The following is a 27,012-nucleotide window of genomic DNA, read 5'->3' as shown; positions in this document are numbered from 1 at the left end:
AAATTACAAAATAATCTTTTTTGTTTGTTTTTACACACTTTTTTAGGCAATACATTAAACATTTGCCAGGGTATTGTATTTCCTAAAATCAACACTATTATTGGCATAGATAAACTTATTATTTTCGTAAATCTTTCACTACTGTCCTCTCTGACGGCTGATGATAAACTGAATGAGGCGCCAACGTGTGAACGCAGTTGGCCTTTGGCGCCAAGACCCTGACCAGACCATTTGGTTGGCCGGCCAGCTCTGGCGCCAACTGCCAACGTACGGCCAAGTAGCCCTCTACACGCTTGGCCAAGGGGTTGGTCGAAGGGTTGGTCCAACCGTTGGCCCCATGTGTACAGCGGCCTTTAAAACTCATTTTAAGTGCCAGTTTCATGAATAATATTTTCTTTTTATAACATTAAAAAATATTAATTATTTAAACACATTAAAAAATAGTAAGAAAATTGCATGCGATTTATTGCAAGATCTGGAGAGCGCTAGAGTACTTTCGATGTGGCAATATTTATCATATTTTATTTTGCCATGACAACATCGATAGTAAACGTCAAACGTCCAAAGATATGGCAGGCAGGCGAAATGACGAAGTTGTGTTTTGATTAGAATTATGCAATTTTGTTGTGAAATAACCATGTGATTACTATTGCGACATTGTTGTTATATTATTAAAAATGTCTCATGATACCGATCTATTCATATCAGTGCCGCGATCGTGTATAACAGAATTTTACAGCAAGTACCTCAATTTAGTAGAAACTTTTTACTATGTCACTTTATCGGAGAATAAATCAGCTGCTGCCAAAGAGAAACCTGAATATGTGTACTTCCATGTATTATTCAACTTGAGCCCAGCGGACGGAAACTTTAATCCACGAGAAATCGTCGGACGTATTCAAGTAAGTGAAATCACTATTCGTGTTTTTTTTTTCTGCGACAACCCCCCACATGTGTGAGAATATGGTTTCTCATTTACTTTGAGACAGAATTATTGCTTATCCTATTAGAGATTTAGAGTAAATCTGCTCATGTATCCAGTTTTTGATGTAATCAATAATTTTTATGAAAGATAATGAGAGAATTTATGTAGAAATTTTTTACGTACCCAATGGTGTAAATTGTAAAACAATAGTACATTACATCAGAGGCCGGGAAAATGAGGATTTCCGGCCAAGTGGGTATATAGGGATAGGGATACGAGGCCGGGAATCCGTTTTCACGCCGAGGCATGTATAGTGCTTTTCTCAAACATACAATGAAATAAAAAAAATGCTCTAAAGGACAATATTTTATTAAAAAAAGTTACTTTGCAGGCCTAGGCCTAAAAATAATATGAAATCCCTTTACAGTCCTCTCGAGTTGTTGCGCCCAAAAAGCGATACTTCCCAGCCCATTTTAAGGAACGTAAAGACAATATTTCATTGCATGTTTGAGAAAATATCTTTTTCCATCATATTAACACGATGTTCGTATACAAATACGATGCCGCGGGACGTAAGGGCCACCGACAATAAGGTCCCTTTACCTAGATAACGGCACATATGTTCGTCTTTGGGCTAAATAATTTCATTAGTCATCCAGCATAAAAATAAAAGGCAAACTATACATGAAAACAGCAATATCCACAGCATATGATTACCAGTTCTATGAGACTAAGAAAACTAGTTTGATAATGACAATAACTGGTTATGGTATTGTTTTCTTTTATCTGATAATAACAGTGCATATGTCCATATGTACTGTTATTATAAACAATAAAAATTATAGAAACAAAAATTACACTTGTCGGTTATTAGAATAAATAAATAAAAAATAAAAAAGCCTTTTATTTCTAGTAAGACAGTAAAATATTACAGGAATTAGAAAAAGATATATCTTAACTATTAAAATAATGTCACACCAGAACCCTTTATGAGGTAAAGGCCTCTTCCAGTTGCATCCATTTATTGCAGTCTTGAGCCACCCAGGTCCATTTGACCCCGGCTATTTTGGTGACGTCATCTCTCCATCGTGCCAGTGTGTGTCTTCTTTTTCTTTTTCCTCCTGGTCCTATCCAGTCTGTTACTCTTGTGTGTCGGTTATTATCAAATCTGATATTTCCAGTATTCATTCCCATTCGAATTCATTACTTTTCAATTCAGATTGGAACTTTACTGGAATTCTCTATTGGAATTCTCTACTGGAAATCATGAATGGGGCCAGCTGCAAATTTTAACTTATCAAAATTTTTTCGTATTGTCGGAGTGACTGTAATGGATATATAGTTCTAAGTACATACATAATATAATGATGTTTTTTCCCGCACTTATTCTCAAAGTAGATATGATACATGTGCTAAGTGCATATTCGTAATTCTGCTTTTGGTCATGTTTTAACTGATCACCACTCGTTTTTAATTCCTCTTTTCTGCACCTGGATCAGCCTGGTCAGCTGCAGAGAAAAATAGACCCCCCCCCCAGACAAATCTGTATGGCAGGGGGTCTCCTTTTCTCTGCAACTGACTATACTAATTGTCAATAGGCGGGTGCTTTACGTAAATAAGAAGATAAACCAAGAAATGGTTCTTTCAAGAGTGAATAAGAGTGAAGGTTTCTTTTTCCATGGACAGCAGTGATCGCTTACCATCAGGCGACCTGTCTGCTTGATTGCCTCCTAAAACACTTCAAAACAATGATGTACAGTCAAGTGCAAAAATACGTATCGATTTTATCCGCTCAAAAATATGTACCGAGACCTTATTCCGCCGACATAAAGTGCTATGGGACATATTTTTGATAAGTTATACGCACCCATATTTTTACACTTGACTGTAGGGTCATATCAATGGATAACTTATCAAATCCATTATTAATAATTTGAATGTGATGATTCTAAATTCATTAGAATCTTCTCAATCTTTTTAAAAAAGATTCCATCAATCAGTAGTAGAAAATGGTAACTTACAAATTAATTATTGTTTAATTGAAACTCAAGATAAATTGACCAATTAGCTTAATTTTAATATAAAGGCATAGTTGAATGTTTGGTATTGCTTAAATTGGTGAGCCTGCGGGTCCCTATTGAGTTTTACCTGCATGAATTACCTAAGTATCTAGAGGTTTTCGTTGTTGTGTAATAAATCAAATGTTGCAAATTGAAAATAAATTTTCCTGTCACTCTAATGACGCTTTTGTTGCAGTGAAAAAGAGATAAAACAACAATCTTTGATTTTGGGGGTTACACCCCAGGTGGCTAGGCTATAGGAATGCTTTGCATTTTTTATATAAGATTAATATCGGATATCATATCAGTCATAAAAATTACTTTTATTTGAAATGCTTAGTCATCAACTAAACATATTTGCTATTGCACATTATCTATAAGTACATTTAAGATAATAGTTGTTGAGCAAAAATTAAAGGCAATTACATATTCTTTTCAATGCCTGCCAGTTTTTAATGCCTATTTTTCAGTCAGATGCAATACAATTAGGGATGTACCGACTAGTCGCCGACTAGTCGGGAAAGCCGACTATTCGGCCATATTTGTAGTCGGCGATTAGTCGGCGACTAGTCAGCAAAAAAGGCCGATTAGTCGGCACTTGATAAGTGACAGGAAAACAGTAGGTACAAAAATAAAATAATCGTATTATGTACGTATTCTAAATTTCCTACAGTGAACAACGATAAAGAATGCACATCGGTCTTTGGAAAGAGACAATTAACGTCACATCAGCAAGATACACGTCACATAAGAAAGAGACAACGCTCTACGAAGACGAAAAACCGATGTGCACACATTATCGACGGGTACGGTACCTAAGACTATGGGTCTCATAGGCAAGACCTATTTATTTTAAGCTAAAAAATGGAAAATGTGTATAATTATTCTCAAAGACCTTTGAACCTGAAAAAAAAAAATGAAAACGCGAAAGAACCAAAAATGTCATTCAACAATTCTGGTGAATTTAGTCGAAAATTATGTTCTAGCCGACTAGCCGACTAGTCGGCCGACTAATCGGCCACCCAAACGCCGACTAGTCGGTAGTCGGCCTAGTCGGCCAAATCACTAGTCGGTACATCCCTAAATACAATACAATCCTTTATTGATTAAATAAAATTTTACACGTCATGTAAATTGGCATGCTTACTGCTAGATTAAAAATTGAATTAAGTAAATTCTTTATGAGATAATAAATGTCTTAAACTAGAATTAATTAACAGGCAAGGCTGAGCGAGCGAATTTTATATGTATGTGAATATTTGTATACCTACAGTTTTACTCATTTGATACAGTGTTAGGTCTTGTAATAGAAATCAGTTGAATAGTGTGCGTCAGTCACCAGTTTAGATTTAAGTTTCTCAAAGAAACATTTATCGCTGGTGCTTTTCTTATGCACTGGTGCAGAAATGGTTCACTTCTTGTTAGGTCGAAACTTCGGAGGGCTATCTGTACTGAAAAACGTCGTACGATACACGTGCCAAAAGGAAATTCGTAACTTGTGTCAATTTAATTTACGCACTTGTATCGTAATGTACTATTATACAGGGTTCGAGGATATATATCAATGGATATATATTAAGATATGGGTGATTCTAAGTTAAGAGGTAATACGTTGTATGGAGTGACGGCGCGGACTTTTTTTTTGTTTTTTACCTATTTGTTTATTTGTATTAGTTAAAACTGCCAATTTGAAGTGTTTACAAAGAGGACCAGTCAATTTATTTGTTTTATCATGTTTTATAAGTGACCAGGGGAAATACTCAGTCCAGGGGAGATACTGTTGCACAGGGGAGGATACTTTGTGACCAGGGAAGAGACAGTTGTATGAAAAATTTAGTTTAATTTTTAAGAATTAATTTTATTTATCGTTTTTATTATAATTATTGATTATTTATACTCAGACTTTACATTTCATAACATTCTTACAGCAAGAAAAGTGATAATTCCTTAATGAGTTGTCTTATTTTTCACTTCTCCATATTATCCATTAAAACAAAAATAATTTGAATGTACAATCAATAGGCAACAATTAAACAAAAACCTATCCTTTTAATATCAGCATTAAACCTTTTTATTAAACAGCTTCATGAAAATTTCATATGAAGTTGAATGTGAATGTGCCCTCTTTTTTTCTTAATAGTTACATTTTTCTGGAAAGAAAACCTTCTATCGTAAAGTTAAAATAAAGATAGGTACAATGCTAAACAAAGGTTAAGAGATAACGGAAATAAAAATAATCAAAACTAGTACAAAAGTATCTCCTCTGGACAGAAGTATCTCCCCTGGCATCAAAAAAGCCAGGGGAAATACGTCAGGGGAGATACATTTTCGATGAAAATCAAAAATAGCTGTAAAAGTGTTTCTCGTACGCAATTCATAAACAAACGTAACAATATATTCAACATTTACAGTGGATAATGTTATATATATTAGTATTTGAACAAATTATTGTGAAATAAAAGTGACCAGAGGAAAGACTGCATTCACTCAACATTTCTGTACCCAGCGAGTGCTGTGGCCGAAACAACCAACAAAACGGATGCATAGTTGCCTTACGCGCCTCTTGACGGTAACTTCACATAACACCCTGTTTATTAGAGGACAAAACCTCCACAGATTAACAAATTAAAACGACTTTTGAAGGAAAACTAAAAAGCCAGGGGACGAGACACGAAACGAGGAGGACAAAGTTTGGAGTTCATATTTGTTGTAAAATACAGAAATATAAGAAATTTCACTCATAAAATACTGTTCCCTAGTTATTTATGTTTGTAAAATTAAGGCTATTAAAATAATAAGTGAATTTTAACAAAGTCATAATTACTTGTTAACAAATAAATTCGGTTGGGGGACAGGCCAGGGGAGAGACATTTTTCCTACATTAGAGCTGATTGTGACTAATTTACATAAATTTCTGTAATAATTTTGAGTGTCCATGTAGAAAACATTTAGTTTTATAAAATAAATATGTTATTATGAAGTTTTGTCTTGAAAAAATATATTTTATTGTCAGTGCCGTCGAAAGTACCTCTTAACTTAGAATCACCCATATATATCCGATATATATCAGATATATATCCAGCTAGGTTCGACGATATATATCAATGGATATAAATATCCGATATATATCTTTTCTTTAATAAATATTTCAATACAAAAATGGTTTTGAAAAATTTAACAGTGTTAAAAAACTAGTTTTTTTCTGTTTGTTACTGTTTTTCTACAAAATTTTATGTTTTTTAGTACATTTTTCCTTATCTAAAGTAGTATTCATAAATAACGCAACAAAAAAATTAAATGCCTTCCATACAAAATGGATATACATATATCAAAGTTGATATATATCCGATATATATCATAAATATCCGATATTTTGATATTTATTATAAATATCGGATATTTTCGAACCCTGCTATTATAGTTCTATGGATAAAGCATGCTATCAAAGACATACGTAACTCCGTATAGACAGATAAGGTGGCCTAGATGGCGTTACACCTTTGGGGAATGCTCAGCTAGATGGCTCTAATAAAAATATTTGACATTTTAACATATATCAAGCTAAGAATATGGGCCAAATTGTCAAAACTGAGGTTCAAAAGTTTTAAGCCTGTGTCAAGAGATGGCAGTCTATGCACTGTGATTCCACATTTTATTTTGACAGTAACTCTCTATAATACTCGATCCTCTTTGGTTGTGAGTAAAGGTACTATGTAGTTGTTTTACTGCTTCGCCTGCAAGGAGTCACATGTTTGAAAACTTTGAAAAATCTTATCGACAGAGTTATTAAGGGCGTTCCCTGCGCCAACGACCTTCGATTTGAATCCATTGATATTATGATAGTTTCTAAAGCCTATCATATTAACAACATCGTCTTTAAACAAAATATTATCTCATCATAATCACTTCACAGCTCTTTGTTTCTGTGATATTCGGCATCAAAGTTGAACAAGGGTCAAAAACTGTTTTTTTGGTCATAACTTTTGTTTTAATTATTTTAAAATTAAAATCTCTCTTGAATTTTGAGAAAAGGTAAATCCAAACATGTCGATTTTATGTAGGATGTAACACCCTTCACTAAAATCAAATTTCGATAAAAGTGTTTTTTAGACTATGTTTAAAAAAATCATAAAAAATAAGTATGATTTATTTTCATAATATGGTTCTTACGAATAGAGATAAAAGATTGAAGAACCGATGGCCGTTGCTCTTTTAATTCTATCTGTAGTGCAAGGAGTTTCAACTCAAAACTTGTCAAAAATCGATGAAAACCGTGTGGAGCCCCTTAAGAGGATACGGTAGCGAAAATGCTAAAATGGAAAGGAGCGCCCCTTTCAATTTGGGAATTTTAGTTAAATATACAAGTGTTATTAACTAGATTTATCGAAAAAAAATTGTCCATTAAGAACAACTCAGTCAAAAGATATTTCAAAAAAATATTTAAAATTGAGGTTCCGCTCTCGACTCTTTCCTCCTTCAAAACTTAATCAATCGGAACAAAATTTGAGAATCTGAATAACACTCAAATAATCTATGTCGGACCGTTTAGCTTTTTTGGTTAATTGTTACCAATCTTAAGTATCACACCTTTTTTTGCGCCACAATGAAAAAGGCCGTTTTTGGAATTTTTTGATTGGCTCTAGAGTCTTTAAAAAGCAGAATATCAAAAAAATCAAAACGGTCCGACACAGATAAAAATAATAACAATCTGTGTTGAAAAAATCATTGCTTTATCTTAAAAAACCAGGGAGGAAATAGTCGAGAGCGTTTGTATGGAGAATTGACCCCTACCGTATCGTCTTGAGGCACGCCGCAAAGCAATTTCCCCAAGCGATGCGTCCGATGTGCTATGTGTACAGTCTACCAATTGGAAGTATTGGAAACCTAGGCCGCTCTACAACCATGTGAAAATGACAAGTAGTAAGAGAAAACTTACAATCTGATTTCTAATGTCACTATGACAAAGTTCTACAGTGGCTCAGTTCTAGGGTTCCCATTGGTTGACTGTACGATACGGACATGTGGAGTGGATGCCTAACTTAACTCGACACAATTTGGAATTTAGGTATGTTCGTTTGAATTGAGCCTTCATATGAATTATTACATATCCTCTACTTGACTGCCTAGCCTTCTGTCATATAAAAATACACCAGACACGATACATCATACAGTAATTATCTACCTAATCTTTTTCCTAAATGTTTACTGCATTCTCACCATTAAAGCGTAATTAGTCCGGTACCGGATGTGAATTCGTGAACTGGTTCTGTAATGCCGGTAAGCGATTGTTTACAAATCTCGTACAGTATATTTTGTAAGTCATTATTTTTTTACTATTTTTTTATGTCACAGTTTCGTTTTTCTTTCAACCCCTTATTTGCCAAGAGTGGCACTGAAGCTTTTTATTAGTTTCATGTGTTCTGCCTACCCCTTTATGGGATACAAGCGTGATTGTATGTATGTAAGTATCGGGTCGCCACCTTCCCGAATGAAGGTTGAGGGAGGCGATGGCTAAGATGCGCGCCATATTCGTGAACGGGTGCTGTTTGTGAAGACCGGTCTGTTTCAGCTAATAGGGGCTATGCTATTCTATGTAACATTAATTTTGAATGAGATTACGTTGAGGCACTCTGTTCGGTCCTTGTTTGTTTATTTTCTTTCTGACTCTTGGAGACCATATACATCTCCAAGGAAAAAAGTAGATTAAGTATATATATATATATATATATATATATATATATATATATATATATATATATATTTTCCTTTGCTTAAGACAAGAGTCTTTTACAACTCTAAAGTTATTTTAGTTATTCGTTTTTTTTTCTTCATGTATAATTTTTTTGGATGTACTTTGACACTTAGAGACTCTATACATCTCTAACATCTCTTATTAATAATCATAATAGCTTTGTACTTTGTATAATTTCTTGTGTTAATTTTTTTTTTTTTTTATGAATACTTTTGCTTATTAAATTGTATCTTGTTTTTTTTTTAATGCATGTTAATTATAAGATGTAATGTTTTGAAAAGAAGTGGCCCGCCGAGTTTCTTGCCGGTCCCATAGTGGATACCCTCCTCCAACTGAGGGGGGACTGAAATCTTCTCGAGGCTGAGGCGTAGGGTTAGAGCCGGCGTAGTTTTATTTGACGTTCATAAGCGCATTGTAATATGCCTACTTGGAAAATAAATATTTCATTTCATTTCATATTTCATTTCATTTCATTTCATTTCATTTCATATGTATTTTTTTATATTAGATTATGTCGGTGGAAAACAAGCATAAGGGCTATCTGAAATGTACAGGGTGAGATGTACACAGTGTAACCATAAATTAAATATAACAAGATCATACCATCCCATACATTAAAATGCGACCGCCTATGAACGCGCTTACACTCCACCACACATAGATGGCGCCACAAAAAAATGCCTTGTTGCCACCGATTATTTATAGATTGGCATTAAGTGTCAATTCCGAGCCGTAAATCTATGTCAAAAGTGACACTTAACGCCATCTACAAGTATAATCGAAAGCTACAAGACATTTTTTTTGTGGCGCCATCTATGTGTGGTGGAGTGTAAGCGCGGTCTTAGGCGGTCGCATTTTAATGTATGGGATGGTATGATCTTGTTATATTTAATTTATGGTGTAACTGTAAATACCACTGTCTTTTCGTCGGCACGTACCTACGTAATCAAAAGTATAAAAACGATACCGAAAGTAAATATGTGAGAGTTGTGGTTCGTATACATTTTTTACTAACCTCTTAATATATCGGTAATGAATATTTAAGTAAATAACATTTATTATAGATTAAACAGACTATTAGCCTCTTGAACATTTTAACTGCAATAACTGCATTCTAGACAGTCGCATTAACACTAATTGAGAGGAAAACGGATGTATTAACTTAACACGAAGTTTGTAAAAATATTGTTTAAAATAATAATTGTACCTAGGTAATTTCTAATTTTTGACAATTACAGTTACACAGTTTTGTTGTAACGTTTATATTTACGTACATTTGATTCGGATGAAAGGTGAAATCATACAATCTAACCTAAATCAAACCCACTTTCAACTATTCGATTGGGCTAAAACTTCACAAGTTCATATTTTTTCGTGGTAGAATCTTTGTGATTCCATTGGCTCTCTGAACGTCATATTTTAAGAAACGCAGGTGTGGGTTTCGTAGGTAGGCTTCTCCCGCGACTCCCACTACTTAACAATTGAAAGAGCCGTAAAGTCGGAGTCCCATAACCTTCTACCGCATACCTCAAAAAATGAACCGGGAAAAAAGGCTTTTACACAGTACACAGGCACAGGTACAAGATCATATATGAAAAGCGTGACAATGCAATATTAATAATATGATGCTACCATCAGTACCATCAATTAAGTTGATGTGGTGGTCATAGGAGATGTCTATAGAAACTCTGATAAAGTAACGAATGCAGCCTAATACGTTTTGGTTTGTTAGAATTATCTTGCTTGTGCACGTGCAGTGAGTAAGCGAAGGAAATTTATGAAAAAAGTTTATTTTTTACAAAAAAGTCAAAAAACGTCACTTTTTTTTTAATATGTACTTATTTCAAAAATTCATAGATTCATTCTAAATGCTAACTATACGTTCTTTCTTACTTAGGATATACATTTACGAGACGATTCCGGATGTGGGGTTATGAACTTGAAATGTTACCGGATGCATCGATAGCAGGTTTATTACGGGGGCGTAGAAACGCTAAATTATACCTATGCTTACCCACTTATATGTATTATATTTAGAATTGAGAGAATTCGTATTAACTATAGCAAAAACATCCGTCTAGCTTAACACATAGATTTTTAAATAACGGAGTAATGATTTGCATTGCACGGACTAAAGCTTACAAAACTACTAGTTTAAATACAGAACCATATTAATATGGCAAAAATTTTTCGGACGCAACACGTGTAAAGAAAAAAAAAGTGAGCTTATTCCTCGCGACGCGACAGTCGCGAGTCGCGACTCTTACAAGTAATTCTCTGCAAGCTTTATATTTACAATTATACAAATACGTGCATAGAAATGACATTTGGACTATCAGAAGCCCCATCAATGTGAAATTATTGGCTGCCCCCTGGTACCAGACTCATACTCATACCAGAGTGACAAAACACGGATGTATTTGTTGTGTTGTTATAAACTTTTTCGGTTGCATCCGGGTCATCATGAATGCGAGTTCGTTAAACTCCAATTTTATGCTACTGCTGCTATAAGAGGGTTTATGGTGTCAAATATTTTAATATCCTTACTCATTTTTGTCTCATGATCCTTATCCTGTTGCCTGTTCTTTGAACTCCACCAAGCACGTTAGGCATCACTTTGGCAGTTGGGATAAGGAGTAACCCTCTTCTTTTCAAACCTAGCAACTTTTTGCTTACTTGACCTGTTTTGAGGAACGCTAAAAATAAAGACGAACCAGGATCTCATCCACCCCTTCCCAGAAGAAGCCTTTAAATATCTCAAAGCGTGGGTATAAATATACCAGACCGGTCCTCGGGACTAAACGATTATTGAGGCTCGCTGGATTTGATATTTTTTTATACGATGACTATGAGTAACGCTATTAGTAGCCACTTTACATAGTAATCACCAGTTTCACCACCCAGTAATAGCCACTTATCATCCAGCAAGATCATGTAATATGGCTCACTGCACTGGCTAAAAATTAATGAAATTAGGCAGCTATTAGAGATCTAAACCGTTTGTTTTCCGCGAACTCTCACCAAAGACACATGAAGATACATGCGCGGATCCAGGGGGGAGACCCCCCTGGAGCCTAGGTTGGCCATACAAATAGACCACGTGATCCCCCCCCCCTGGGGCCTGGGCCTTTACCACGTGACCCCCCCCTGGGCACGAAGCTGGATCCGCGCTTGCGAAGATAACACCGGATGTGAACTTGTATAGCTATCTCCTGATGCGCTAGTAAGCTATAGACGGTCACTACTGCTACGCACAACTACTAGGGTCACCATTCCATTGTCACCAAAGATGGTTTGGAAGAATGACACTGAATGTGAGCTGCATTGTGTGCAGATGCATAGCCAGTAGGCTGTTTTGGGCCCACCTGCATTGCAGTAATATAAGTCACGAAGTTTACGAAGTAATATATTATAAGTCATTCGGTAGTGAAAACGGATATGAAGTGGACAGGATATTTTTCCAGATGCACAGCCAGCAAACTACAGCAGTTAAAATACACTGGATGTAAGTTTGTGCATATATCGTCTTTCCTCTGAAGCTGTCAAATCATCGGGGTCAGTAGCATGGGTAATGAGAATGACACCGGATGTGAGTTTGTGAATTGTGAAACGTTTTGGATGATCGCATGTTGACTTCGTCGGGTCCACCCCGTCGCGATGTAGTAGAATCTACTAAGTAGATGGACCACCGAAGTCATCGGTAAGGGAAAGATGACATCAGATCCTCCAGAATGGGGATGACACCGGATTTGAGGTTATGGATGGAAGCTTTGGAAGCATCACCAGTACAGTTGTAGGCTGCGTCGAGTCGAGGCCCACCCGCGTTGCGGTGGGCGGGCGCCACTAGGGTCACCATCACCATTTAATTGCTATGATTGTAAAAATCATCTAATCTGCTCTGAGCTAAGACGTTTGTAAGACAGAAGTCTTTAAATGTTGTCGGATATAAAATGCGTCTACGCCGTGCAACAGTACCTAAGAATTAAAATAGATAAAATGGCAAATGTTTTTCGTCTCTGTTCATTTTTGTCTTTGCGTGTTTTTAGCAGAACCAGTATTGCATATTCTTTTTTTGTTTTCTCAAAATCTTTTAAAACGCTCTTTTAGCTCTAATTCATTCTCCAACGTTCATGAATTATACATTGACGATTTCAAGTGTGTCGGCAAACAATGGGCACCCGGACATCTTTGGCGAAATGTCTGTTTGTAAAGAAATAAATGGTATCCCTACGCGCGAGTCGCAACCCGGATCTGGCTGCCCCCCTTCACCGACGACGGCGCGCGCGCTGCGCCGGCCGATATCTCGCGCACGCGCAGTCTCGCCGCGACAAGCCGCCTCCGCGGTCATGCCGTACTCTCTCGCACACACACACATTTATTATGTACGCTACTGACACCCAGGTGAGCGCGATACCATCCCTTATGATTAACCGGAACAACCTCATGACACGCTCGCCCCAACCGGATGTAGCGTACTCATTCACGACCGACATACGTACCCGGAAGTGGCCGGCTGTTGTGAAATTAACGTCATATAGTTATGACAGCGAAGACAGTGTTTTGAACCATTCGGATTGCTAAAGGATGCTTGAGGAGCCGGTCATCTTTGTGAGTTCTGTGCCGTGCGTGTGTTGATTCTTCGGATGTTTATTCCAATTATCGTAGCGTGTCATCTCAGGAGACTGTATGCTCCATCGCCGGCGCCGTGTTTTTGTAATGTTTTGTAGCGTTCCGTGAAAGTCGTGTTAATTAATGTTTAATGTGTTTATCAGTCATGTGAAGTGTCGCAGGTCCGGTAGTATCATGGCGACTTTCACCGGCGCCGGTGATTTATAATCGCTCGTTATCCGCGGCATCCGATCGCTTATTTACAATCAATGATCCGCATCAATTTCATATTGCTGGTTGACTGTTTTATTTGTTACTCGAATTTACTAATGTTGTGGTCCTAGTAGAGCTCCTTGCAGTATTCTAAAAGCTATTGACAGAGTTGTTAAAATAACTTTTGGCAATCAATTAGATCACTTTATTGACCTTTTTTCGGTATCCTCATTCAAGCTCAAAGCTTTAACAGGTCAACACCAAAGGTATAGACATCATGACTATGGACTAATTGATCAGATAACAGAAACCTACTGTTCTATAAATAAGAAGTTGGCAAACTGTCCATTCCTGTCTGTTTATTACATTTACATGAAGTTGTTACAGTCGCTCCTTTTATAGTAAAACTATTAAGATATCTTGCCACCTTACCTTTTATCTCCGCAATGACAAATTCATAAAGATCAGCTTATTTTGCATATCAGAGTGAATCATACACCCAACTAGTTTGAATAGCATCATTCGTACAAGTAGATTACTTTGCTCATCCTTTTATCTTGCACGGAATCCACTTTAACATGTTTTTATCAATTTGACATAAGTGGCCTCATCTTCCAATCAGTCAACACGGATCCCATTATAACCTTCTTGCGATTAGATGACAATCAGAAATCCCGATAATGACTATAATCCACCGAATCTAAAAATAAAGCATAAAAAGAGTGGCTTGGCAACCTTCTAATGTTGGTTGGAACGTATCAAGTGTATCCGGTATGATTATGCCGTGATGTAACGAATATCAATAGGTAGACAGCGTGCGGTACAACCGAGGCCCACTTGTGGCTCGTTGACAAATAAAAACCGGTCAAGACGGATACGTAACTGTAACGCTGTAACCAAATCCGCTGAAGCCTGTACTAAACTTTAGACAGTTTTTGTAGACATGTGTTATGTCATAAGACCGAAAAACTAACAATATAATCTTAAGCATACTTTATTATGACATTTATTAATTTAAATTCTATTCTTTACGATCTATGCAATCGGCAATGATCTTTTGAATAGTATCTGTGTTAAAATCCTTACCCACACATGGCCCCTTTGCTACAAGTTTTCCTGTTACGTTGACGATTTGCACAGGATAATTTCCAAATATCCGTGACTCCGGTCTGTTAGCTAAATGATGTTGTAAAAAGAACGTAAACGTTACAGTTACCATAGTAAACTCAGTCAGCTGTTTAGGCTTGACTCTGACGTGGTCGCACGAAAACATTAACAAAAACTTCCAAGAATTACGACGCCCTAGTTGTAAATCAAAAGGTCGCAATGAAATCATAACGCAAGGATAACACACATGACACGTGTCCTTCAAAATGACTAACTTATATTTTTTTATAACGAATGACAATAGCGATTAACGTATTTTTGCGAATTTTGTTCAAATTTTCAAGAACGTTTTTTGCCTCGGAGAGGACGAAGGAACTTGCTAAACTTCTCCAAATCCTAACGTCTTTTATACACTAACTGCAATTACGATAATATTGACTCGATTCCTATAAGAATCACATTGGAACTCCCAATTATCGTCCATTTTCGGGCAACGCTTTGGCACTCTGTTATCAGCAGTCTGGGGTGTTTATGTTTATATTGTACAAGTGTGTCGCGAGGGCATCCTGTTGCTCCGACGCGTCGCCGTGACGCTACATCGCACGAGGTGGCGTCGACCAATCGCAACCACCCCACTCTTATCTCTGCTCAAACGCATGATAGAATTTCTCCTTTACAAACGGAACTGGCCGTAATCGGGCGTGCGCCGAACTTGTTTACTGGCGAAGCCTATTAATTTTAATGCAATAGAAACTGGACCGCAGACGCAGATTAATAGGGCTGCGGTTGGAGAAAACAGCTAAATTGTCACTGTTTTAATTCAATGAACCCTCGATAGTCGCGATTTACCATCTATAAGTAAAGATGGTAAATCTATAAGTAAAGATGGTAAATCGAGAGTTTACTTTGTGGGGCATCATTGTCGATCATACCTTAGGAAAATGTCTAATCGCCAAAGTTTACTAGATTATTATGGGATTTCAAAATGTATTCATTGTGGTTTATTTTTTTGGCACCCTCCGAACATAATTTTATACAAATAGGAGCTACTGTAGGTACTGTTACGTCTATTACCCTAAATATAGGTAGCCTAGCCTGGCTTAGTGTATTGTAAATCCTAATCCTCTCTCTAGCTGCACTTTGAGAGGGTCGTTTTCTTTGTAAAATTATGGAAAGCTGTACTGAAAGTTTTTTACCACCCAGGACCTTTGGTGTACTGTTATTTATTGATTATTACTTATGACTATTGTCATGTTATCAAGTTCATTCGTGTCCTATCAGATAATTTCAAACATTTTTTATTGCATGGGCTATGGGCTAAAGTACCTTATCCTCTGCACTGCACCATTGTATTTATGACGTCAATGCAACTACATAGGTTTTTTTCTTCAGTCCCTTGTGCATTTATTTCATTATATTTTCGCTTCCTACGCTTTTCTGCATTTTTTATTAAGCCGTTTGATGGCAAATATGAATGTTTAAAAACTGCTAGTCTCTTCTATGTCTTAGACCTTGACTATACTGGTGTACGTCTCTAAGCAACAACGAATTATTGCATTAGATTAGATGCCCATATCAGCTGTTCATATACATATCAGTGACCGTGAAAACCAGGTGAACGTTTACGGATGTTTCAAACTACTATTCGATAATACTAACATCCTATTCAAATCTTAATCTATTAAGCGATGTGTTTATTGCAGAAATATAAATTATTTATACATTGCCGTCTTGTGTAAACAAATTGAAAGCGTGCACATAAACATTTATCTTATTAACAGTTGTTCTAATTACTGACGTCATTGCTATCAGAACACGTCACACATAAATTCACTCTTAACTTAACGCGCAATTTGCTTATAGTTTAAGTTCTATGATTACAAACGCAGGCTTGTTTTGTTTCATAATTAACCAGTGCAAAAACAAGTTGGGGCTTATTTTTATGCTTAAAGCGAAGTCACTACCGTCGTATTCATTCTGCCTATTCTTATCGATAAATTGCACCAAAGTCTGATACTTAAATAAGCTCAGTCGAGACTTGATAAGATAATAAGAATATGTAAAACGCAGTCCTTTGTGAATATAAGATCAGATAAATAAAAATCCTGCGTACACTTCACTTGTAAAAAGCAGCACGTAAGTAAGGTTAAGCAGTGCTCTAAAATTGTTTTACTTTCAACCCATCACCTCAAAACCCCCAGCACAACCCCAAGTCAAGGACTAATTATGTTCATCTAGATTCTGGACCCCACAATGTATAACTCAGCCAATTTACAAAACTACACGTATTACTTCCGCTGATTGCCCATTTTCTTTATAATTTGAGGAGGTTAAAGTTAGAGCCTGATCCCTGACCTGATCCTTCAAGACCATAGGAGTCAGATCACAATTGAACAGGTACGCCGTCAGTCATTTACTTGTCACTTTCGTAGTCTACTAATTGTTAAATAATAAATAAATATTATAGGACATTCTTACACAGATTGACTGAGGCCCACGGTAAGCTCAAGAAGGCTTGTGTTGTGGGTACTCAGACAACGATATATATAATATATAAATACTTATATACATAGAAAACATCCATGACTCAGGAACAAATATCTGTGCTCATCACACAAATAAATGCCCTTACCGGGATTCGAACCCGGGACCGCGGCGCAGCAGGCAGGGTCACTAACGACTGCGCCAGCTGGCTGTGTTGAAACAATTGATCGACCTCCATTGGTAAACTGGTTAAGAAGGCTTCAGGCATCTCAACAAAAGCATTATTAATATTCATTGACTTGTTGGTATCATAATTTAAAGGACAGTCATCGACATTGTCTAGAACAATTGCTACACAACTGTTTGCATAAATGTGTAATATCATGAGCGCTAAACCGCCTGTTTAACGGTTTTTGATCATTCATTAATAATCCTTCATTGGTATTTATCGTATTTGCTTCATCAACCAATGCCATTTTTTACTGCTCATATTATAAACTTATTGCGATGTGCCTTACATCCAGTTACCCATTTCGTATTTTTTTACTAACGATTCACAAAGCCTCAGGCTATTTAGGTCATTACCAACATGTGGTTAATATTTCGGAATAAATCTGAAACTCTTTATGAAGTCGACTCACAATGATTTATCGTGAGGAGTTGTTTCAATGTCGATCAATACGATAACATGTTCTTGCAAGAAAATTATGTTATTCTCATAAGACTGCCTTTTCAAAAGCGGCTTATTTCTCTATGAAAGCTATACAAAAAAGTTCTTTTGAAAAGACACCTCCCATATGATTAGTGATGGGTCGTTACCAGTAACTTACTAACAATGGGAACATTCCCGGTAATGTTACTAGTAATGTTACCCCCGAGCGGTAACATTGAGTAACTTTCAAAAAATAATTAGTATTGTATATTTATTTTCGTGTCAAATAGTTAACTCAATAATAATGCTATTCTTTACAACAATAAAACAGTCCAGGATTCTCTAAGAGAGTAAATTCCCAATGTTACTGGTAACATTCTCAATGTTACCGGTAACATTCCCAATATTACCAGGAAACTTTCCAAAGTTACTGGGATCAATACTATTTATCTGGAAACGAAGATCAATAATTATGTAAAATAAAAGAAAATATGTGTAAAAATCAGTTTAATTATGAAAATATAACAATCAACATTATGTATAATATAATAATGATCACAGTTTTACGTATATTTGAATGTTTTTTTACATATAAATAACCTTAAATAAAAAATTAAGTACGTCAATATTTTAAAATAAAATCAGTACTTATTATAAATGTTTATATTAAGTACATGCAATAAGCTTACTTTAATTTTGAAAATATAACAATCAACATTATGTATATAATAATGATCACAGTTTTTGTAACGTTTAAATGATGTTTCACATATGTGTAAATAATTATAAATTAAATATTAAGTATGTCAGTACTTTAAAATGAAATCAGTATGTATTATCATTTTTATATGAAATTAAGTACATGCAGTTAGCTTACTTTAATTTGAAAAATATAACAATCAACATTGTGTATAATTTTAGTATGTATATTTAAATGTTGTTTCACATATAAATCATCTTCATTTAAATATTAAGCATGACCATATAGTTTAAAAATGAAATCAGTTAAGTAGATACAATTAGCTTATTTGCAATAAGCTATCCAACAAAGACTCAGCTTCAGGCACACAAATCAACTAGTAAAAATTCACATAACAGGTATAATATATTAAAATTTACTATAATCTCCAACAATGAAATCTTTAACATTCATTCTTGTTAAAAATTTTAATCAATTCAAATTCAATCTGTACAATCTGTAGAAAAAATACTGTTTGATGAAATTGAATCTGAGGTGCCATCTTCCATATCTTCAACGTCCGAAAATTCATCTTCAGAGTTGGACGAATCCGTATCATGCATATCCTCGTTGACAATTGTACTCCGATCAAAAGGTTTTTGTGATTCTGATTGATGAGATAACTTCCAGTTGTGAGATATATAAGTTAATTTTCCCGCTCTGTTTGTCTTCAACCGATTCCTTCGTTTCGTATGAATATTTGAAAATGTAGAGAAAGACCGCTCTACCGCTGCAGAGGTGGCAGGCATGGTTAGTATTTTGACAGCTGTTTTACCTAACACTGTATTGGAGAATAATGTTTCCCACCATGTGACTGGCTCTGTAGTAGCTGCCATTTTCCACACAAAATCCTTTGCCCAGATGCTTTTGTGTGTCTTGTAGTCCGATAATTCCATTAAAATATCAGTTGATTCATTCCCAAGATTAAATATGATTTCGCATCCATCAACGTTTTCTTGATCTGTTAATTGTGATCCTTGATTCTTTGGGTCTAGTATTGTCGCTGCAAAATGGATGGGTTTCAGAGCATTTGCCTTTCTTTCTTCAAATTTCGCTTTGAGGTCTGCTAAATTATTTTCAAGAAGATTTGTTGTTTGGTAATTGTTAAGCAATGCATCTAATTCTTTAAATGCCTTGTACACTAGATGTACTGCAAAATAATCCCCTTCTAGAATGTATATCCATTGGACAATGGGGTCTAAAAACCTTTCAAGGTTACGGAGCTCTGTCCATGTGTCTTCGTTTAAAATTTTATTTTTGTATTGTCTTAGTGATGTTGTAGATTCATTTATTACCATATTTTGCACAACAATTTTTGATTTGATAAAGCTTTGAAGACATGCTAAATAACTGCCCCATCTGGTTTTAACTGGTAACTGAAGACTCGAATTGACGCTTTTTTCCTCCGCGAGTCTTCGGAATTCAGCTCCAAGGATATGTGATCGTGTAATTGTTTTTATTACTCTCACTGTAAATGCAAAAATGCGACGTATTTTCATGACTTTTAATGAGTCCCCAACAAACAAATGCAGGGTATGAGCCAAACATCCTGTCCATAGAGTTTGTTCATATTTGTCGTGCAAGAGCTTCCCAAATCTGACCATGTTTGCCGCATTGTCCGTAACAACTGCAACAAACTTTGACGGATGAAACTCTTCGATTATATTTGTGACTTCTTCACACAGATATTCGGCCGTATGTCTTTGTTCCTTTGTTTCTATAAATTTGTAGAAGTATGGTTTCGGAGCATAGAGAATCACATTTAGGATGGATTCTTTTCTTAGGTTAGACCATCCATCAATAGCCAAGTGAATAATACTGGCTTGATTGATTTTGCTCACTATTTCGCTTTGAACGTCTGAATATTCTTCATCTAATAGAGATGTAGCCAATCTCTTTCTTGAAGGCATACCGTATAAAGGGTTCATCATATGAAAAGCTTCTTTCCATAGCGGGTGCTCGAATTGAGAGAAAGGTGTGCCAGTTACATACATTGCTCTTGCAACAGCTTTGTGTATATTCATCTGAAACAATAAGTTTAAAAGATATAACAATTGCTATTATATTATTTTGTTATTATGTTATATCTTCAAATGACGAATTGAATCACGTTTACTTAAAAAAGGTACACGCGGAAAAAATAATCACCACGTTTTCAAACAGGTCATACCCAATTATAGGTAAACAGTGAAACAGTCGGGTATTTTTTTATACTACGTTGTGTTTTTAACTTATTTATTAATTAGTAGGTACCTACTTTGTTTATTTAAATTATATAATACAATTATTATTATCAACTTCTTTTAGTCGTCTACCAAAGTCAGTTTTACAATACAATTTATATTAAGCTGAAAATATATTTACCTGCTCGTCTTTATCCATCAATGCTGGTCTGACATTTGTTGTATCTTGTGATGTATAGGCACGGCTATGGTCACTGTCGCTTAATACTTGAGCTTCACATAATGTTGATGAGTTTTTGTCATTTTTCTTAAAACTGTCCTTTACATCTTGGGGGCTCTTTTTACATTTTATAATATGAACCGCAAACTTTGTAGCATTTCTATAGTTGTACACAACACTGCAAAAGTTACAAGTGTAACTTTTTTTATTGTTTATAGTATTTTCAGTAAAATAACTATACACTGGACTTTTCGGCTTCATTGTAACATATTCAGTTCTGTACTCCACTTGTTATCACAATTAATACGTTCACTCAAAGCCGTGTTTTAGATAAAACTAACCCCATGCCAAGGGATCCATGCCAGGTAACAATTGCGATAAGAGGCTTGAGCGAAAGAGAAAATAAACGTTGAGTATGAAAGAGAAAGATGTATATCTACACGTGTAGTATACTAGCTGTTCCCCAAGACTTCATTCGCGTGGATTAATTTCCCGATATTTATGTATGAATTCGGAATAATAATAAACTTAAAATATTTATTTTGGCATACAGATTGTCTTCTCTTTTTAACATTCTTAAAGGTGGAATTTTTCAAAATCTTTCTACATCTCTTAGTACACTTTTTAATTGCAACCCAGTGTGCATATTTCAACGTTCTAGCTTTGACAGTTTCGGCTCTGCGATGATGAATCAGTCAGTCGGTCAGTCAGTCAGTCAGGACAATTGTTATATGTATAGTTAGATATACATAACATGGTGCACTGAGACAATAACGTTTACAACGAATTTATATCAATACATCATCAATTTCGTATGTTACCGTCTTTTGGGAATGTTACTGGTAACATTGGGAACTTACTAGTAATGTTCCCAAATGGAAACTTACTGGTAACGGGAATGTTTCCACCGCCCATCACTACATATGATCAAGTAAATAAAAATAAGAAAATGAAGACCGGAAACCAAATGTGAGTGTGCACGGGACTACGGGACACGTCCCACTTTGTCGAATGCTATAAAGCCGCTTTGTCAATTTATTCATATAAAGATACAAGTAAATCTCGCCTTAATGGTAACCGACAAAGTGGGACGTTTTACTAAACACACTCACAAAATATAGGTAGTCTCTTACCATTGAATTTGTGGACATTTTTTATTTAATAATGTGAAACAGGACGAAAGGTGTTTCCGACAATTGTTCACAAGAGGAAGCCTTCGCTTCGTGGTAAACCCGCGGGTTTTTAGCGTTTGAAAACTATGAGGAAATTAGATAAACGACAACAGGCATTGTTTCAGTAGTAGACAGAATTCTTTGCGATAGTGATCAAGACAAATCGTTTGTCTTGTCTTGCCACTTGAAGGTAGCAAATGGTATTTTAGGGGAATTCTACTAACTTAATTACGCAACAAACATTTTTATATTATGGGAGAGTTTTATATTGATATAATGAATTATATATGGCCATTGATTTTGATTTTAGGGTTCCGTTCCGTTCTCATCTCAAGGAAACGGTAGGTACTTTGATTCGATATTTTGGTCCTGACTGTCTTGTTTGATTATCTCAATTTAGTATTTTTTCATCTTAGCACTTACTTGTTACTCTATTAGTTTGATGGACAGCCAAAGCTTCAAAATGACCTCCTCCACTTTAAACTATATTCTGCATCCCCTTTGTCAGGCCATTGCGTCACATGTATTTGTTCATTTGCATCTAGAATAGCGTGTATACTCTGCAGGCCTGCAAGGTTTCAAATCTACATATCTTGATAACACTAGCTGCTAGCCGTTTCTTTTCTACAACTTCATCCTCATCCGTTCATCATCTTCATCCGTTTCGATAATTACATACAGATATGTTTGCTTTCGATATCTCAATCTTGTCTTGGTATTCTTATGTTACATCTTCTTTTTACCATAGAGCATAACAATTAATATATCTTAATAGATGACCCCTATAATATAAATCACCGACCGGCGGCTGGTGACGCAAAGCATTTGAATAAAGTTAGCGACACAGAATTATGGTCAAATGTATGTTTCCTCTCATCGTGACGTTTTTAGTGCTTATGTTCGTTGATTTATCATTAGTATGTCTTATGATGTTTATTGGAGGCGGCAATAAATTATGCAAGATAATAGATTTGATCATTTAGTCTGCTTATTTTTTCCCTATATTCTATTTCTATAGTTATTTGTTATACAAGGGGGCAAAGTTGTATTTTAACGCCGAGTGTGGAATTGAAAAACGAGCAAGTGAAAGGATTCTATAGTTGAACCACGAGCGAAGCGAGTGGTTCGAGAATAGAATCCTGAACTTGCGAGTTTTTTAACACACGAGAAGTAAAATACATTTGCACCCGAGTTTGTGTTACACAAAACTTTTCCCCTCACTATAGCGAGGAAACTACAACGCAAAAAATGCGTTTATCACTGCTTCCAGTAGTTCCACAGGTGGTAAATCATCTTTATTACTAGATTCACCTACCTTTATCAATTTTAAAGCAGTTAATTTGACTTTATTCAAGGTCAAATTACTTTACCCACTAGTGGATAAAATGCGTTTTTACCCGCTGGTATTAAAGGACAAAACACGTGTTTCCGAGCTATTGAGTGGAAAAATACTTTGTCATGTTATGGATAATAGTGGCTGGTTCATAAAGTTGGGTGGTTACATTTTGCTTCGGAAGACCTAGAATCCTTTCATTACTTACATTTTCACCTCTTCTGACTCTTTTTATATCTAAATGCATATATTATAAATTCGTTGCTAAGAAGTATGAAATTGATTACGGCTTCAATAAATTTCAATATTTGTCCCACTTCTGACCAAAAACCGGAGGTGCAACCTCGAAATCCCATCTCCGCAACACGGAGCTGCAATTTTCTATCAATTCGCCGCGGAGAAACACGGATCGGTCTCGTTGCCCGCGCACCATATTCTTTTAGAAAGTGGCATCCGGCTGCAGTAGGCGGGCCGTTTCCGTACGGCTTTCCGGATGTGATCCCCACTTTGGAGCCCTACTGAGACCTTTTCAATGTTAATGTTTAAAAGGTCACGCGGATACGAAAAAATATTCCGATTCCCGACTCTTAATATGGGTTAGTTTTACTAACTAAAGGTGTTTTTGTTATTATATTTGTTTTAAAATTGAAAACAGACGCGATAGGTGTGATACGTAGAATTATGGGCCTTCATCCAAGTAACTTTTGGACAGGACAGGCTTCAATAAAAAAAAACATCGACGAAATTTTTGTTAAATATCGTCTTTATTACTTAAATGATATATTTCTAAATGAAACAAAGTGCGCCACTTCTAAATAAATGTCATAGCCTCATAGGGAATAGGGACAGAAGACATCAATGCCATCATTGGCCGCGCGAGGTACAAAAACATTGTTAAGTCAATATTTAAAGAATTTGCATCCACAGACGGATGTGTTTGTTTGTTTAAAGTAAATATTAGCAGATCCTGGTGGCTGACCTAATGCTTCACTCCATTGGATATCGGACTGGCATGGTACACCAATACTATCTAAACGTGGTATCGCAGCCAACTAGGCCTCGACGCGGATGCAGCGGCTATGACTAACGTTTCGTTTTCAACGCCCCCGATTGTGAAGGGAGGCTGATTTTTAATAAATTCTCAAACTTGCGAGTATACCTTGATTGTAGATCGTTTGGCAGAAGTAAGCCTGTGGCAATGAGAACTCTTTAAATGACATTGCTACTCTAACCACCATTATTTTTATTTGCTAATGTTATCATAAACATGTGGTCGCCGTTGGAAACCGTTATAATTACTTTAACATTTGAGAAATTGTAGAATTGTTAATTATTATTAAACTGATTAAACAGTACAGTACAGATTCTAAAAATGTTTGTTTAGATAAGCTGGCGAGGAGGGATCAATATAAGTCGATTTCCATAAATTCAATTAGTACCTATTAAAATTCATTATTTATTCAACACGAGGAACCCTGTAGAAATATTATGCGGATCTTTTATAGTAAAAAAAAAAACCGGCCAAGTGCGAGTCGGACTCGCCCACCGAGGGTTCCGTACAAACTTTCTTTCAAACTACCTAGTAAAAATAATCTCATATTTTCATATATAACTCTAATGACGACTAGAAGACAAAAGTATAGGCACTAATGAGTATTATTGTGTATAGCGCCATCTCCCGGTCAATTTGCTAACTAATTTGCGCGACCTGGTTTTTCAGGGATAATTCTTTATAATGTTAACCGATTTAAACAGTTTTTACTTTATTAGACAGAAGATGGTTTACGTAACATCTCGTATTAATTTGAAGTACGATATACATCCGCAAGGGTGGATAAATTGAAAGTAAAAATCTGAAAAGTTTTTTGTGAATTAAAAAAAAAGTATTCAAAATACAAACACGATTATATTTTTCCTGTAATATTTAGCATAAAACCAATGTTTACTAAAAATTTCATAATTTTTCGTTGGTAAACTTCGGAGATAAGGGGGGGGGGGGGGGAACGGTATTTTTTTTTTACATTTTCCTTCAAAATTCTTTTTTTTTCCACAACAAAAAAATTATAAAAAATAGCTTATTTACGTTCAATTTGAGCTCTTTCCAACGATACCCCACTTGACCTAGTAACTTGAAATTTACAGTTTGCCCCCCTTTCATTTTGGCCATTTTCTACAATTAAAATTAATATATTTAAAAAAATTACACTTTCTATTTGTAGAGGTTTACAATGTTCACAACTATTCCAAATTTCAAGTTGATAGCATTAGTAGTTCTCGAGATATTTAGGAATGTGACGTCTGTCTGTCCAGACGGACAGAGTCGCACCATAAGGGTTCCTGTTGTACCTTTTTGGTACGGAACCCTAAAAATGGTCAAATAATGAATGACAACCGGTATGGTCTGGCGAACGCACACGCAAAGGTCAATGATCATCTGTAGATCCGCTTCGACGGCCCCCTGACCCTGTCCGCAGTGCCGGCTGTAACGTAAAATCTGCTTATTGATTACTTCGCGGTATGTTAAACCAATTAAAAGTCTATATTTGTGGCATAATTGCTGATAAAGTGCAAATGTTAAAACGTATTTCAATAAAAGAAATGGGGCAGCACGTAAGGCACAATAAGCGGAAACTGCGGAAAGCCAAAAAGCCAAAAGATTTTCCAGGCAATCTAAAACTACGCATAACTAGGATTGCTTCTTAGAATTAGTTATAGGTACTTGCTCTATTAGATGTCCTTAGCACCACACCTAATCTGACCCTCCACTAATGGCTTGTGGCATTTAAACAGGCATCGGAAACACACATTTTCATTAGAATCATTAGAGATAATGTCTTTATTGAGACTTAATTGATTCTTCAAGATTTCTTAAAGCGCACACTTCATCCGGCGGTATTTGTAATTAAAAAAAGAATTCTTGCGAAGAATTAATTGTCAATTATCTTCTCGGTGGGGGTTTCCCAAACACATTGTCTCATGGTTTCGGCGAAATGGAAACCGCAACGTGTGAATTATTCCACGCGCGTTACATGGGAGACAGCGTCAACGTCAGCCGTGCGTTGCTTAATGAAGCTTTATCAGGCGAACTCTCAGACGAACCAGCTAATCTGTAATCTCGAGATCCGTAGCAACTACAAGTATCTCGAGGACGCATTTAATACTGGTCCGAGAATATGTTCGACTCATTGACACTCGGTCGGCAAGAGGAACCAAATACATGGTCTGGTAAAGTTACGTAAAGCAATTGTCGAGTCTTTGACAACATTCGCACTTGCGTAAAAATACGACGCGGGTTTCGCTCGTGCCTTATTATTAGTGCGAGTAATTTTCTATATTACAGTAATGCACTTGTAATGATAGTTGTCGAGGAATATGACAACATTATTTTACCGCAAATTTTCTTCCACTTTCGTTGCAACAATGTTAAAATACTTAAAATGTTCGTAGATTGTTCTTTGGCTTTTCTATCAATTTCTATAAGTATCATGTTTGCCACAAATATGCCTGTTGGTACGTGCGTTCCTATGATTGTGTATGATTGTGGTAGAGGTAAATTATTTTAAC

At 35.9% G+C, this 27,012-nt stretch overlaps 2 protein-coding genes across 3 annotated transcripts in view; one reads left to right on the top strand and one right to left on the bottom strand.

Moving 5' to 3' along the window:
* Window positions 1–576: 576 nt before the first annotated feature.
* The window catches only part of LOC125230993 (probable ribonuclease ZC3H12B), a 33,062-nt gene continuing 6,626 nt past the window's right edge, over window positions 577–27,012 (top strand). The window contains exon 1 of one of the 2 annotated variants that reach the window (XM_048136314.1): window positions 577–902. In XM_048136314.1, the coding sequence (XP_047992271.1) occupies window positions 678–902 (225 nt within the window). In that variant the 5' untranslated portion in view covers window positions 577–677. Of the gene's footprint in view, window positions 903–13,065; window positions 13,139–27,012 lie in introns of those variants that run through there. The other variant, XM_048136315.1, reaches the window with a different exon arrangement.
* LOC125230992 lies at window positions 18,606–21,717 on the bottom strand. Its single transcript, XM_048136313.1, has 2 exons — window positions 20,905–21,717; window positions 18,606–20,564 (listed from the first exon to the last, which is right to left on the bottom strand). The coding sequence occupies exons 1-2, from the start codon at window positions 21,202–21,204 to the stop codon at window positions 18,984–18,986; spliced, it is 1,881 nt and encodes a 626-aa protein (XP_047992270.1). The 5' UTR covers window positions 21,205–21,717; the 3' UTR covers window positions 18,606–18,983.

The sequence above is a fragment of the Leguminivora glycinivorella genome, chromosome 11, assembly GCF_023078275.1.
Source record: "Leguminivora glycinivorella isolate SPB_JAAS2020 chromosome 11, LegGlyc_1.1, whole genome shotgun sequence".
Taxonomy (NCBI): Eukaryota; Metazoa; Arthropoda; class Insecta; order Lepidoptera; family Tortricidae; genus Leguminivora; species Leguminivora glycinivorella.
Note: the sequence above shows the minus strand (reverse complement) of the source record. Positions and strands in the feature narration are given on the sequence as shown.